This window comes from Thalassophryne amazonica, chromosome 14 (assembly GCF_902500255.1).
Source record: "Thalassophryne amazonica chromosome 14, fThaAma1.1, whole genome shotgun sequence".
Lineage (NCBI taxonomy): Eukaryota > Metazoa > Chordata > Actinopteri > Batrachoidiformes > Batrachoididae > Thalassophryne > Thalassophryne amazonica.
Window position 1 is genome coordinate 49,524,198 of NC_047116.1, and position 16,222 is coordinate 49,540,419.

The 16,222-nt window shown below is 41.3% G+C and overlaps 1 protein-coding gene across 1 annotated transcript; it reads left to right on the top strand.

The window, feature by feature from the left end:
* The first annotated feature begins 482 nt into the window (after positions 1 to 482).
* LOC117525094 lies at positions 483 to 12,865 on the top strand. The gene is made up of 2 exons (XM_034186932.1): positions 483 to 1,766; positions 12,855 to 12,865. Exon 1 carries the CDS (start codon positions 591 to 593, stop codon positions 1,740 to 1,742), a length of 1,152 nt encoding a protein of 383 aa, XP_034042823.1. The 5' UTR covers positions 483 to 590; the 3' UTR covers positions 1,743 to 1,766; positions 12,855 to 12,865.
* The last annotated feature ends 3,357 nt before the right edge of the window (positions 12,866 to 16,222 follow it).

Consider the following 16,222-nt stretch of genomic DNA (forward strand, 5'->3'; position numbering starts at 1 on the left):
TCCCCTCGGGTTCTATCAGTTTGAACGCATGCCACAGGGAATTACTGGAGCCCCTGCAACATTTCAACGCTTGATGGAGAAAGCTGTTGGCGACATGCATCTCCTGGAAGTCATTGTGTACTTGGATGATATCATGGTCTTTGGCAGAACACTTGAAGAGCATGAGCAGCGTCTCCTCAAGGTGTTGGACAGATTAGAGGAGATCGGCTTGAAAGTTTCCATTGACAATCCAGTGACTGATCACTACACACATTATGCACAGGCGTTTCCTACCAAGGACGAAAGAGCTGTCACCATTGCAAAAGTACTGTGGGAAAAGTATTTTGTGCACTACGGTCTGCCTGCACGGATACACTCTGATCAGGGCAGAGACTTTGAGGGTCGACTGATCATGGAGCTTTTGTCAATGCTGGGAGTCCGAAAGTCACGAACATCCCCCTACCACCCGCAAGGTGACGCACAACCTCCTGGCAATGCTTGGTACCCTGGACACAGTAAAGAAACAATGCTGGAGTCAGCATATCACCTACCTTATACATGCGTACAATTGTACAAAAAATGATGCCACTGGATACTCACCATATTGTCTCATGTTTGGAAGAGAAGCAAGGCTCCCCATTGACATCTGCTTTGGAATTTCACCAAATGGTGAAAGTGAATCCTCCTACCAGCAATATGTTGCCAGAATGAGGAAAGAGTTACAGAAAGCATACCAATTGGCATCTGATGCTGCCACAAATAGTCATCTGCGAAACAAAGCCTACTATGACCATCGAGTGAGAGATTTGCCTTTGGAAAAAGGTGACAGAGTCCTCGTCCAGAATGTTGGGCAAAAAGGCAAGCATAAACTACAAGATCGTTGGAAATCGACACCGTATGTTGTTGTGGAGAAATTGTCTAACCTGCCAGTGTACAAGGTTAAACCAGAACTTGGTCCAGGTATAGTCAAAACCTTGCATCGAGACCATCTATTGCCCATCGGTTACTTGGTCAGGATGTCTAACCCTCCAGATGTTGCAGGACCGACTCAGAGACCTGTCACCAGATCACAACATCCTCGGCCATGTCCAAGAACTAAGCCTACTGATCCAGTTGAAGAAAGTGACACTGTGTCATCAGATACAGAATTTGATACTGTCCAGAATCCTCAAGGTTTTGTTGTGGATGAGGTCAGGAAACAAAATGCATCACCAAACCAAGATTCACGAGAGACTGAGAACCGTGAAAGCTCTGAAGAAGACAGTGAAGGCTCTGAAGAGGAGGAAATTCAACCAGTTATAGAATCAGAGAGTGAAGGATCTTCCATAGGTGATACATCTGCTGTGATGGATTCTGATGCCCAAGAGACAAATTATGATTCTGTAGAAGATCAGGTTTTAGAAGGGAGAGCAAACTCACCCTCTTCAACCCGAGTCAGAAGTGGAAAATCAGTTAAAAGTGCAAGAAGTGGGAGTGAAAAGTCCTCCACTGTCCGAAAATCTCAGAGAGAACCAAAACCAGCCATGAGATTGACCTGTGACAAACCTGGTTACCCATCTAGTGAGCCAGTGACCATAATGCATCATGGTATGGTCATTCAACTCAAGCTAAACCCACCAGATCAAACTGGCCCTGAAGCAAGACAAAAACCGAAAACGTCCAAAAGGATGTCAGAGAATGAACGAAAGAGTCACACGTCAAAGTTAAAGAGAGAGAAAAGGTGTGATGAGGACATCTACACATTCAGAAGGGGGAGGGTGTAGCCCTGTCTAAAATCACTGACTACAGTACATAAAATCAGTAACACAACATGTAAATAGTTGTAGGACACACCAAACGTTCATGATATTAAAACTGGTTAAAAGGTGCATTAGATACATTTGCATAAATAACATATGTACTGTTTAAAAGTTGTTACATATTTCTAAAAATTCCAGAACTTAGGAGAATATGAGTTTGTTTGAGCAAAAAGTCTGTGTAATCAGCTGTGCAATCTAACCTGTTACCAATTTAATGTCAGTCAGTTTGTTTTAAGTATTGCTATTGGATTTTACTGAATTAACAGCCAATCCCAAGTCTTTTCCTAAAAAGAGGCGGAACAAGTGACGTGAGCCAGAGTGTCGTCTTTTTTTTTTTGAGCAGACGTTCTGAGGGAAAAGAGTCAATCGGTGTGTGACAGAGCGTTCTTCAAGTTTTATCTGAACGGTCGACTACTCGTGGGCCTGATAATAACTTGTTTGTAACCTAAAAGGAGACGTGGAGAGAGAGAGAGGTTCGGAGCGGTTTTCCCAGTCTTCCCAGTGGATGGACTCTGCTGTTTTCTGGTGCTGTTTCGTGTTTCTTCTTCCTGGTGGTTCCGGTGGTCCAGACGGCTCCTGGGGTTCCTGGTACTAGCTGCTCCGGTCTTACTGCCATTGCGCTGGTGACTGTTAGCCACCCTATCAATTCGTTTGGGATTTGTGAGTATTAATTGAATCAGCTGAACTGCACATGCTTTTTTGTTCTGCTCATGTCAGAGTGAAGCGGCCATTAAAGTTTTAGGCCCCATCGCACCCTAGCTTCAACTCAGGCCTGCAACCTTTTGATTAAGGAGTAAAAATTGAGTGTGTGTGTGTGGGCCCACAGATGATTTTGAGTTATTGAGTTCCCCTAGTTGGTCCTGATGTGTAGTGAGTGCCTTGTATGGCAGCACCCTGACATCAGGGTGGATGTGACGCATTATTGTAAAGCTCTTTGAGAGTCTGATGTAGTTGGAAAAGCGCTATATAAATGCAGTCCATTTACCATCTCTTCAGCCGAGTAGCCAGAGCTGTGAGCCTTTGTTTGGCAGTTTCCAGGGCCTCAGTTATGGACATCTTGTTGTAATTCTTATGCATCCAGGACCTGTCTTTCATGATGTCTTCTGCCTCATGTGGCAGAAGACAGAAGACCAACCTCCACACTGACCAAGAAGCAACTGGCAACACTGATAGACGAGATCTGCTGTCAAAACTATATATATTATAATAGCCAAGTGGCGTATGTGTGCGTGCATGCATGCGTGAGTATGGCTTTGATCATGGAAAATCTGGGGAGAGCTGACATTTGCTGTTTGGTATGCTTATTTTTGGGGGTCAAGGCTGAATGCTGCAAAAACAGAAAGTTGATAGGACAAATATTTTTGGAGAAATTAGCAATCTTAGCTAACAACAGTGGACAATGGGCGTTGCGCTCTAATGCACCATGGGAGTTCGGGGTTTTGGGGTTTTAAATGTTATTGTGGTTCATGTTAGTTTGACAGTGCTGTTAGTGTTATTGCCTTGTGTTTTTTGCAGTTCTTTTGATTTCATCAGTTTAGTTAGGGCCCTGTCCCACTGGCGTTTAGGAGGATTTGCACATGAAATGAGGAGACAAAAGCTGAGCATTCACAACAAAGGTGGGCGGAAATGACAAATGTCCCGGGGTGGATCAGCGAATACATGAGGAAGAAAAGCGGATATAACAGGGAACAGAAGCGAAGGCGACCGTGGAGGCGCCCCCATGAGGGGCACAGCAGCCGTGATGCACTCGCTCCATCCGTGCTCACTCTGTCTGCATGCGCGACATACCATTTGCGACCGTGATGTGGCCGTACTGGGCACGCGTCATATCTGTTTTGCACGCTGTCCCGGTCCGCCGCCACGCCGTCGGTTGCGGATATCAGCGGATGACAGGGGATATGCGGCGCGTTGGTTGTGTAAGTCTTGTGTATGTCTTCAGTATGTGTTCAGGCAGTGATGCGGATCTCATCCGCAGCAGGATTTTTCAGCCGCTCAAAAATCCTGGCTGCAGACATGCGTGCCTCTGCGGATGATCACGGACGTGTTCGGATGGCGGCCGACTCATACAGGAATGTTACACGGTTATTGCGGTTGTTTGGCGGATGTGGGCCACTTTTGTGCGCATGCCATCCGCAAATCCTCCTAAATGCCAGTGGGACAGAGCCCTTAAGTCTCATGTTGCCATTACCATGAGTGAGAAGTGTAGTGCATTTGATGTCTTCCGCGATATTTCTGTTTGTGGATGTGTAAAAATAAAAGCACCCGCTTGCGGCGGAATATGGTAAAGACAAAAAGCTGTGTGTGTGTGTGCGTAGACAAACTGAGGAGAGCTGACATTTGCTGTTTGGTATGCTTATGTATTTTGGGTCAAGGATGAACGTCACCAAAACGGAACGTTGATAGGACTAATATTTTTGGAGAAACTACGGATATTATCTAATAACACTGAACAAAGGATGTTGTTAATTACATTCTCGACTCAGACGCCATTCCAGCAGGGGGCTTTAAATTATAAATGATCTATATACATTATACAAAGCGTGTGTGTGTGCTTGAGAGCATGCATATATGTCTGATTTTATTTAGTAAGTTCAGTGTAAGTACATAATATAATTGTAAATATGTTAAAAAATGCATAAGAAAGTGAAAACACATTTCCATTGTGGTCCATTTAAAAATCAAACGACAAAATAGAATAATAAAATAACAACAATTACAATAGGGTCCTCGTAGGACTTTTTCCTACTCGGGCCCTAATAATGATGATGATGATGATGTGTATACGATAATAAGAACCTAAACAAGACAGTAAATTAACCTTAAAAACATTATGTAATTAACAGGAAATAGTACAGTTCTATATAAATAGAGTTGAGTTCTTCTAAAAACTGTTGAGGTCTAAGGTTCTCAAAACATTCTGGACTTACACGCCATTTCAACTCACTGTAGAAACTTTGCGTAATTTATTACCACCGTTGAAAAATAACATTTCGGACAATAAGGTCTTCTGTCAATAAATCTGAAAAATGAATTTTCACTTGTTCAATTAAAATTTTTAAACTTGAAAATATGTTTAAGTTTATATATATATATATATATATATATATATATATATATATATATATATATATATATATATATATATATATATATACAGTTGTAATCAATTTTTGCTTTTTTGGCCATTTTTAAGAGAATATGAATGACAACACAATTTTTTTTTTTTTTTCACTCATGGTTAGTAGTTGGGTGAAGCCATTTATTGTCAAACTGTGTTTCCTCTTTTTAAATCAAAATGACAAGAGAACTACCCAAATGAACCTGATCAAAAGTTTACATACCCCTGTTCTTAATACTGTGTATTGCCCCCTTTAACATCATTGACAACTTGGGGTTTTTTGTGTTAGTTTTGGACGAGACTCTCTGATGGTAAAGCTGCCACTGAATATGTTTCGGACTTTATTTACATCAGTTACAAAGAAATACAAACAGTTTGGCACTCTATGTTAAATCTGCATGGAGTAGACAGTTCTCAAAAACTGAGTGACTGTGCAAGAAGAAGAGTGAGGAAAGCCACCAAGACACCCAGACAACCCAGAAGATGTTATAGGCTTACGTGGCTGTGATTGGAGAAATTATGCACAGTGCAAGCTTTGCATTTTGTATCATAAGTTATCCATCTTCATGATGATGTGGTATAGAGGAGGATTTTCTTAAAAAGAAGACATGAAAGTTTAGCTACAAATTGCCAGAAGGTACAACTGAGATGCAAGCCTGGATTTGATCTGTTTTGGTGAAAGAAAATCCTTCTCTGCTCTACTCCACGATGAAGCTAAGAGTAGTGATGCAAAATGCAAAGCTTGCACTGTGCACAATTTCTCCAATCACAGCCACATAAACCCATAACTTCCCCTCTGTTGTCTGGGTGTCTTGTTGGCTTTCCACACTCTTCTCCTTCGTGCACAGTCACTCAGTTTTTGAGAACTGTCTACTCCATGCAGATTTACCATAAAGTGCCATACTGTTTGTATTTCTTTGTAATTAATGCAAATAAAGTCCAAAACATATTCAGTGGCAGCTTTACCATCAGAGAGCCACGTCCAAAACCATCACAAAAGACTCCAAGCTGTCGTTGATGTTAAAGACACGCAACACACAGTATTAAGAACAGGGGTATGTGCAGGGGTAGTTCTCTTGTCATTTTGATTTAAAAAGAGGAAACACAGTTGTTTGACAATAAATGGCTTCACCCAACTGTAACCCAAGTCCCATGTAGCTATAGTTATCTAGAGTGGGTAGTACAATGGGACCGGGCCTGAGTTCGTTGATGAACTGTTTTATGTTTTATTACCCTTTAATTTACCTCCTTTTGAGTTTTACCAAATCCTGATTTATGAGTTTTCCTAATAAAATTAATAAGGACACCATACAACGGTACTTTAAATGCAATAATCCTTGTACAGGTATTTATTTACACAATTGAAGAAGAAAAAATAAATAAATTTTTGGTAAAATAAAAATAATAAACAAAACTAAAAATGTTATAACTGAAAAGGTGCAAGTTCAACTGAGGTTTCTTCTGCTTTCAAGTTTTTTCTCTTTAGTAAACACCAACAAAAAAAATCTTTTACACTTTTTTATATGAAATAAAATTATCTTCTTTATGTTCTTGAGCTGCACCAAAATAAAGTGACCTGTCTTTTTACTAAAAAAATAAGTATCTTGCGACTTTCTTTAAATAATAAAAAAAAAGTACTCTTGAACTTTGGCTAGAACCCTAAAAATATATGCAAAAAAAAAAAAAACTCAATAACTCAAAATAATCTGTGGGCCCACACACACACACACACAGTTTTTACTCCTTAATCAAAAGGTTGCAGGCCTGAGTTGAAGCTAGGGTGCGATGGGGCCTAAAACTTTAATGGCCGCTTCACTCTGACATGAGTAGAACAAAAAAGCACGTGCAGTTCAGCTGATTCAATTCTCACAAATCCCAAACGAATTGATAGGGGGGCTAACAGTCACCAGGGCAATGGCAGTAAGACCGGAGCAGCTAGTACCAGGAACCCCAGGAGCCGTCTGGACCACCGGAACCACCAGGAAGAAGAAACACGAAACAGCACCAGAAAACAGCAGAGTCCATCCACTGGGAAGACTGGGAAAACCGCTCCGAACCTCTCTCTCTCTCTCCACGTCTCCTTTTAGGTTACAAACAAGTTATTATCAGGCCCACGAGTAGTCGACCGTGCAGATAAAACTTGAAGAACGCTCTGTCACACACCGATTGACTCTTTTCCCTCAGAACCTCAGAACGTCTGCTCAAAAAAAAAAAAAGACGACACTCTGGCTCACGTCACTTGTTCCGCCCCTTTTTAGGAAAAGACTTGGGATTGGCTGTTAATTCAGTAAAATCCAATAGCAATACTTAAAACAAACTGACTGACATTAAATTAGTAACAGGTTAGATTGCACAGCTGATTACAGACTTTTCGCTCAAACAAACTCATATTCTAAGATTTTAAAGGACAATTACACATTATTAGAAATATGTAACTTAACTTTTAAACAGTACATATGTTATTTATGCAAATGTATCTAATGCACCTTTTAACCAGTTTTAATATCATGAACGTTTGGTGTGTCCTACAACTATTTACATGTTGTGTTACTGATTTTATGTACTGTAGTCAGTGATTTTAGACAGGGCTACACCCTCCCCCTTCTGAATGTGTAGATGTCCTCATCACACCTTTTCTCTCTCTTTAACTTTGACGTGTGACTCTTTCGTTCATTCTCTGACATCCTTTTGGACGTTTTAGGTTTTTGTCTCGGTTCAGGGCCAGTTTGATCTGGTGGGTTTAGCTTGAGTTGAATGACCATACCATGATGCATTGTGGTCACTGGCTCACTAGATGGGTAACCAGGTTTGTCACAGGTCAATCTCATGGCTGGTTTTGGTTCTCTCTGAGATTTTCGGACAGTGGAGGACTTTTCACTCCCACTTCTTGCACTTTTCTTTTCACTCCCACTTCTTGCACTTTTAACTGATTTTTCACTTCTGACTCGGGTTGAAGAGGGTGAGCTTGCTCTCCCTTCTAAAACCTGATCTTCTACAGAATCATAATTTGTCTCTTGGGCATCAGAATCCATCACAGCAGATGTATCACCTATGGAAGATCCTTCACTCTCTGATTCTATAACTGGTTGATTTCCTCCTCTTCAGAGCCTTCACTGTCTTCTTCAGAGCTTTCCTCCTCTTCAGAGCTTTCATGGTTCTCATTGTCTCGTGAATCTTGGTTTGGTGATGCATTTTGTTTCCTGACCTCATCCTGAGAATAGCCAGCATTGATTTTATTAACATCCTGGTGTAAATAAGGTATCACCACATGTGTAGAACTCAAAAAGAATGATAGGATGAGTTCTCATTAAAAAAACAACTGCAATGTGGTAAAATATATTCATAAATATGAAAGAACAGGCTCTTAATAATTATCAACTATTGCATACTGTATTTTTTTCTCAAGATTTGTTTTTGCATAAGTTTGAAAAAACAAGAGATCATAAGTTTAGGATAAATTACTTCTCATGAATTTAATTTTCGAAGTGGCACTAATGACAACACTCATACTGAACATAATTTCGCTTGCATAGACTGATTTTGGAGATCAAGCAATAACTGCAGATGGGCTTTCTGAGTTCCCAGATAGCTTTTCTGATTTCCTTTTCTAACTTTCAGAATTTAGTAAATTAGCATATGGTCCATTGATACTTATGTGTAGACACTAGTCCCTAGAGGCAACTATTTTTAGTTTTAAATCTGGGCAAATGCAGTCCCAGAAAATTCCGAATGTGACAAACAAGAAACAGGTGTTGTAAACAAGTCAATGCTGCTAAAAATACAAACTTGCAGAAACAAAGATACGATTCTGACATGGTTTTGCACATAAGACTGACATAGCATGTTTCAAGTACCCACATATATGTCAGAAGGTGGGGAGGCATACCATATTCTGTCCACCCTGGTTGAAAAAGTGGGGGGGGGGACATGTCCCCCCTATCCCCCACCAAATTGCACCCATGACCTCACAAAGGATATGAGCCACATCTACTGGTTGAAGAACCTAACAGCACTCCATGTGCAAATAGCAGTACAAATGGGTGGGCTACTAAGGGCAGACTGGTTAACACAGGGCAGGAAAATCCTTATCATGAAGGACCCCCACAAGGGTATGACACCATCAATCTACCAGCCAATTTTCTGCCTCTCCACAACATGGAAGCTCCTATCAGGCATCATAGCAATCAAGTTGAGTAGGGACATGAGTCAACATGTCACCACAGCTCAGAAGTGCATTGGAAACAACACCATAGGGTCAAAGAATCAGCTACAGTACTGGTTGACCGAGCAGTACACCAGGACTTGAAGACCAGGTAGGCCACCCTGAGCACACCTTTGATTGACTACAGGAAGGACTATGAGTAAATGTCTCACACATGGATGCTGGAGTGTTTGGCACTTTTCAAGGCTAATAGTACACTGATAACCTTCATCAAGAACTCAATAGCATTGTGGAAGACATCATTGGATGCCAACTCCGAGGCAGTCGCAAAAGTCATCAAGTGTGGAATACGCCAAGGTGATGCACTGTCCCCGCTGTTGTTCTGTGTAGGACACAACCCCCTCAGCCAACTCATCACATAGATCAGTTACGGATATTGATTCATGAGTGAAGTAACCATCAACCATCTCCTGTACATGGATGACATCAAGCTGTATGCCAGGAGTATGAAACATTAGGATTAGTGATAGTCAAAGCCACAATCCAGGATGAGACCTGTTGCAAGTCCTGTTGCTAGTCTATAAAACTGTGCATGGACTGGCTCCTTCCTACCTGGTGGACTTGGTCAAGCCCTACGTACCGGCATGGACCATGCATTTGCAAGGCACAGGACTTCTGTGTGTTCCAACGGTGAATAAAAGGTCTGTGGGGTATAGAGCCTTCTCTTACTGTGGCCCTGCTCTCTGGAACAATCTACCTGCATCAATAATGCAGTCCGACACAGTGGAGATTTTTAAATTAAGACTGAAGACTCACTTTTTAGACTGTCTTATCATTAATTTATTACGTTTGCTTTGTAATTTCTTTTTATTCTACATTTTACCTTTTTACTGTGCCCTTTTCGATTTTAATTCACTTTGTGCTTCTATGAATTGTGTGTTGTGTGAAGCGCCTTGAGGCGACTCTGTCCTGACATGGCGCTATATAAATCAATAAAATTGAATTGAAATGAGGAGCATCCATGAATACATCAGAAAGATGGCCCCGGAGATCAGCTGCTTCAAGAATGCCTCAGGCAGCTGAACACAGACAGTGATAACAGGAGGAGGTGATATAATGGAAGACCAAACCCCTCCAAGGGATGTACCATCGACCGATAGAGGAAATGGCTAACATCAAGAAGACCTACCAGTGGATAGAAAAGGGAGACCTAAAGGACAGCACAGAGGCTCCGATTATGGCAGCACAAAAGCAAGCCCTAAGCACCAGATCCACAGAGGCAAGAGTCTGCCACAGCTGAGAGGACCCAAGGAGCAGTCTGTGCAATTGTGCCACAGAGAAAGTCCAGCACATAGTAGCAGGATGCTAGATGTATGCTGGGACAGCATACACTGACAGACACAACCAAGTGTTGGGAGTTGTGTACAGGAACATCTGTGCTGCTTACAGATTGGAAGTTCCCAAGTCCCGATTAGAGATGCCGCCAAAGATGGTTGAGAAGGACAGGGCTAAGGTCCTGTGAGATTTCAAACTCCAGACAGACAAGCAGCTGCTGGCCAACCAATCAGACATAGTAACGGTTGACAATGGAAAGAAGACCGCAGTTGTGATCAATGTGGCAAGCTGACAGCAACATCAAAAAGAAGGAAGTACCCAGGGCTGAAGGAGCAACTGGAGCAGATGTAGAAGGTAAAGTCCAAAGTGGTCCCAGTGGTAATAGGATCACTGGGAGCTGAAACGCCCCTATTGGAAGAGTGGCTCCAGCAGATTTCAGGCACAACATCAGAGGTCTCTGTCCAGAAGAATGCAGTCCTAGGACAGCTACGATACTGCACTGAACCCTCAAACTCCCAGGCCTGTAAATATATAAAATGTAATTTATTACTTGTATGACAGCACAGTTTTGGAGTGAAGTCGTGAGTAGATTTCACTGCATGTTGTAAAAGTATACAACTGCATGTTGTAAAAGTTTGCACAGGACCTGGTAGGGTCCTGTGCAAACCTTTACAACAAAGAAAGGACACGGCACTGCCTCCCACTCTGTTCCTGTGTTAGCCATCCAGACGTTTGAACATCGGGCTGTCTTCAGCACCTTTTATGACAGTACTTTTAAAGGTTTCTTTTACTTTGTGGGAAAGGACATATTGTTAACACTAATGGAGGGTGATGGACTAGTTTGAACAGATGTGTCTGGCCAGATGGTCTGTTTGGTACATTTCCAGCTTGTTAGTCCTTCCCTTCGACTGCTCCCTTGTTTTCACTCAGGGTCCCCACAGCAAATCCAAAGTGGATCTGCATGTTGAATTTGCAGTTTTATGCCAGATGCTCCCACAACTCCACATTACATGGAGAAATGTGGTAGGGATGGGGTTTGAAGTGGGAACCTTAAACCAAGTGCATTAACCACTTGGCCACCACCCTTGTGTACATCTCCAGCAGCCTTTGGCCCCAGAAAAGAGACAACAAAGGAGTTCTTGTCAAGTTCTTGAGACTCATCATGAAAGACACAGCAAAGTCACCAGTGTTAAATGACACTGACAGTGTCTAGTGTGGACCCATATAGACACTGTCAGTGTTAATTTAAGACTGGCGATTCTGCTGTGTACTTGACACGGAAGTTGCAGCATGACCAAATAGCTGTCTATCAGTGTGACATGTAGCAGTAAGGCTACTTTGATGAACCATCAAGGTGTAGGGTATGAGGCAAGTGTCAGTACCTTTTCCCCACGGCATGAAGAAAATGCTTCCCAGCAACCACTTTGTGGTTTCTGTTAAAGATGGTCTCACATTTTGGAAAGTCAGCAGTCTGCAAGCAGCTAGAGTATGTATGCCAAATTTAAATTGGAGAAGATGTGTTCTGGTTACGTGCTGCCAGCAAATATTGTTCAACAGCTATAGCTTTGTAGCAAATTTCCAATGGCTACTGGGCACCACGTGAAGACCTTGTGGTGAGACATCCTCTGACCCTGCTCCTGGTGATCACCTACCTGTTCCATTCATTGTTAATTAACTAAGTCAGATGTACTCAGCCAATCAAAGGACAGACATGACTAACCAGCTGTTGCAGCAGATAGATATGGAAAACATGCAGGGCAGGTGATGTCCAAGAGCAAGGTGATTGGTGATTACTGTTCTGAAGCATGTGTTATTAGGGGAAGGGCAAGAAGTTAATTTATTCAACACTTGTTTAACCACTGATGAAGGTATATATTTCAATTGGTATGCTGACCTGCGCAAGTGAGAAAATTTTAAATAACTGTACAATATATCAATCAATCAATCAATTTTTTTTATATAGCGCCAAATCACAACAAACAGTTGCCCCAAGGCGCTTTATATTGTAAGGCAAGGCCATACAATAATTATGTAAAACCCCAACGGTCAAAACGACCCCCTGTGAGCAAGCACTTGGCTACAGTGGGAAGGAAAAACTCCCTTTTAACAGGAAGAAACCTCCAGCAGAACCAGGCTCAGGGAGGGGCAGTCTTCTGCTGGGACTGGTTGGGGCTGAGGGAGAGAACCAGGAAAAAGACATGCTGTGGAGGGGAGCAGAGATCGATCACTAATGATTAAATGCAGAGTGGTGCATACAGAGCAAAAAGAGAAAGAAACAGTGCATCATGGGAACCCCCCAGCAGTGTACGTCTATAGCAGCATAACTAAGGGATGGTTCAGGGTCACCCGATCCAGCCCTAACTATAAGCTTTAGCAAAAAGGAAAGTTTTAAGCCTAATCTTAAAAGTAGAGAGGGTGTCTGTCTCCCTGATCTGAATTGGGAGCTGGTTCCACAGGAGAGGAGCCTGAAAGCTGAAGGCTCTGCCTCCCATTCTACTCTTACAAACCCTAGGAACTACAAGTAAGCCTGCAGTCTGAGAGCGAAGCGCTCTATTGGGGTGATATGGTACTACGAGGTCCCTAAGATAAGATGGGACCTGATTATTCAAAACCTTATAAGTAAGAAGAAGAATTTTAAATTCTATTCTAGAATTAACAGGAAGCCAATGAAGAGAGGCCAATATGGGTGAGATATGCTCTCTCCTTCTAGTCCCCGTTAGTACTCTAGCTGCAGCATTTTGAATTAACTGAAGGCTTTTTAGGGAACTTTTAGGACAACCTGATAATAATGAATTACAATAGTCCAGCCTAGAGGAAATAAATGCATGAATTAGTTTTTCAGCATCACTCTGAGACAAGACCTTTCTAATTTTAGAGATATTGCGTAAATGCAAAAAAGCAGTCCTACATATTTGTTTAATATGCGGGTTGAATGACATATCCTGATCAAAAATGACTCCAAGATTTCTCACAGTATTACTAGAGGTCAGGGTAATGCCATCCAGAGTAAGGATCTGGTTAGACACCATGTTTCTAAGATTTGTGGGGCCAAGTACAATAACTTCAGTTTTATCTGAGTTTAAAAGCAGGAAATTAGAGGTCATCCATGTCTTTATGTCTGTAAGACAATCCTGCAGTTTAGCTAATTGGTGAGTGTCCTCTGGCTTCATGGATAGATAAAGCTGGGTATCATCTGCATAACAATGAAAATTTAAGCAATACCGTCTAATAATACTGCCTAAGGGAAGCATGTATAAAGTGAATAAAATTGGTCCTAGCACAGAACCTTGTGGAACTCCATAATTAACTTTAGTCTGTGAAGAAGCTTCCCCATTTACATGAACAAATTGTAATCTATTAGACAAATATGATTCAAACCACTGCAGCGCAGTGCCTTTAATAACTATGGCATGCTCTAATCTCTGTAATAAAATTTTATGGTCAACAGTATCAAAAGCAGCACTGAGGTCTAACAGAACAAGCACAGAGATGAGTCCACTGTCCGAGGCCATAAGAAGATAATTTGTAACCTTCACTAATGCTGTTTCTGTACTATGATGAATTCTAAAACCTGACTGAAACTCTTCAAATAGACCATTCCTCTGCAGATGATCAGTTAGCTGTTTTACAACTACCCTTTCAAGAATTTTTGAGAGAAAAAAATGATATATTATATAAATGATATATCACTATATCATCTGCATATGGCTTACAGAATGAGAGAATTACATGCTTTGCACTTTTGTTTTGACAGATCATACCAATGCACATCTATAAGCTTTAATAGCAGCTTGTACTCATCTTTGAAATTAGTGATTGCTGATTGTTAGTGGTAACACAACATTTTTTTCCAACATATTACTTTTGCACAGCTCAGAACCGACTGATATCATTTTTACGAAAGCTCCTTATCTACCCTAAAATATGCAGACAGGGTTTAGTTTCATCCATTATAGAGCACAATTTGATAAAGCTCCACACTCAAGTCTGAGAATCGTCAGCTTAGCGTGCTCAGAAGGTCATAACGCAGAGAAAATTATGTTTTGTGTCACCAGCCCGATGGGCCATACACTCTACGGTAAATGGAATCTGATAAAAGCCTGCTTGATCTATAGTCAAATTAATGTGGTCGGATCCTAAGACCTTTTTGACAGCAGTGCTGCTCTGATGTTTATGCAAATTAATGGAGCCACGCATCAAAGGTAAAACCCCTAAAACCTTCATGCTGTTGCATCAGTGAACATGAACACACGTTCTGATGAGAATTGTGCAGAATTACAAATAGCCAGTTATGTAGTTTGACTATACTTCTTGGCATGACATGTATGTGCATGGTTCTACATCTTCACATACAACATGCAATTATACCATTTAAGTAAAGTTAGCCACATTTGACACCTTTGTGCCTTCATCATTGAGCCTTTTCTTACTATGGAGATGATACTCAAACACTTTGATGTTCCAGAGTCTTTAAACACTTAATCCCAGAGAGTGGGGAGGAAAATGAGAAATTATAAGAACCTCCTACCTTTGAGTGTAATGTTAATAGCATTCCACTCTGCACATGCACACCCAGATATATTTCAGCAGGAGAAAAGAGAGAGCGTCCTGTTTTAAGCAGTTAAATCCACACATGCAATACCATCAAGTCGCTGATGGTATTGCTGAAATTAAGGACATGTTCACACCAGAGGTTTGTTTGACTGGTCTGCTCCAGGGCCAACAGTGTTGCAGTTGTTTCTTTAGTTTGGATTTCTTTCACACAGTAATATGTCACATTATGTCTAAGTAGAGCAGACTTTGTAAACAAAATCTACTGTCCATGTGATTGCACTTTCTGCTCATTGGGTACAAGTGTAGTGTTTATGTTAAAGGTCATAGCCGCAATACGAACGGGCAATTAAACTGAGGCGCTAATAGAGCCATTGTACATCTGTATTCATCTATATCTACAGAGAGGCACACAGTTAAAAAAAAAAGGTTAAATAAATAAATAAATAAAAATGGCAGCTGTAGTTGCCACAATAATTCTGTAAAAAAACGTATAAACACCTTTTCAAGAAATACTGTAAAATTTTACAGCATAAAACCATTGCCATTTGGATGAATCTAATAAAAGGACAATGGGGTAAAGACAGCCTTGAACCAGGGATATCATATTTTGGAAGCAAATACACTAATTGCTTATGTTGCATTTGGGTAATTAGCCTGAAAATGTGATTAACTGCAAATGTATTTTATCCGATTGACAGTCTACTGATAGTCTACTCAATTCCAAACAGAGAGGATTTGTCTGAATTCCTCATGCTAACGTATTTTGTACAACTACAGAAAAAAATAAGCTTGGTACACTGAATCCCAAACAGGAAGTGCCAAATTGAGTCCACATAGAAGCAGGAAATGTCAAATGTTGAACACGTCCTGGATCAACACTTTCTGGTTTGACAATAAACAAGATCTTGTGGGATCTCGCAGGAATTCAGTGGCAAGTTGAGACTGAAATAGGAAGTACCAAATTTTGAGCCCACACTGAAACAGGAAATGTCAAATGTTGAACATTTCCTGGATTGACAAGACAGGAGATCTCATGGGAATTCAGTGGCAAGTTGAGACTGAAACAGGAAGTGCTAAATTTTGAGTCCACAGTGAAACAGGAAATGTCAAATGTTGAACACTTCCTGGCATGAGTGTAGCTGGGTTGCAATGGACTCCCCTGAAATCTGATTGGACACCCCAGGTGCCACCCGGATGACCGACAATTCATGGCACTGCACGTCTGGTTGAAACAAGCCATTTTGAAATTGGTGACACATATTGACTGCTGGGTCC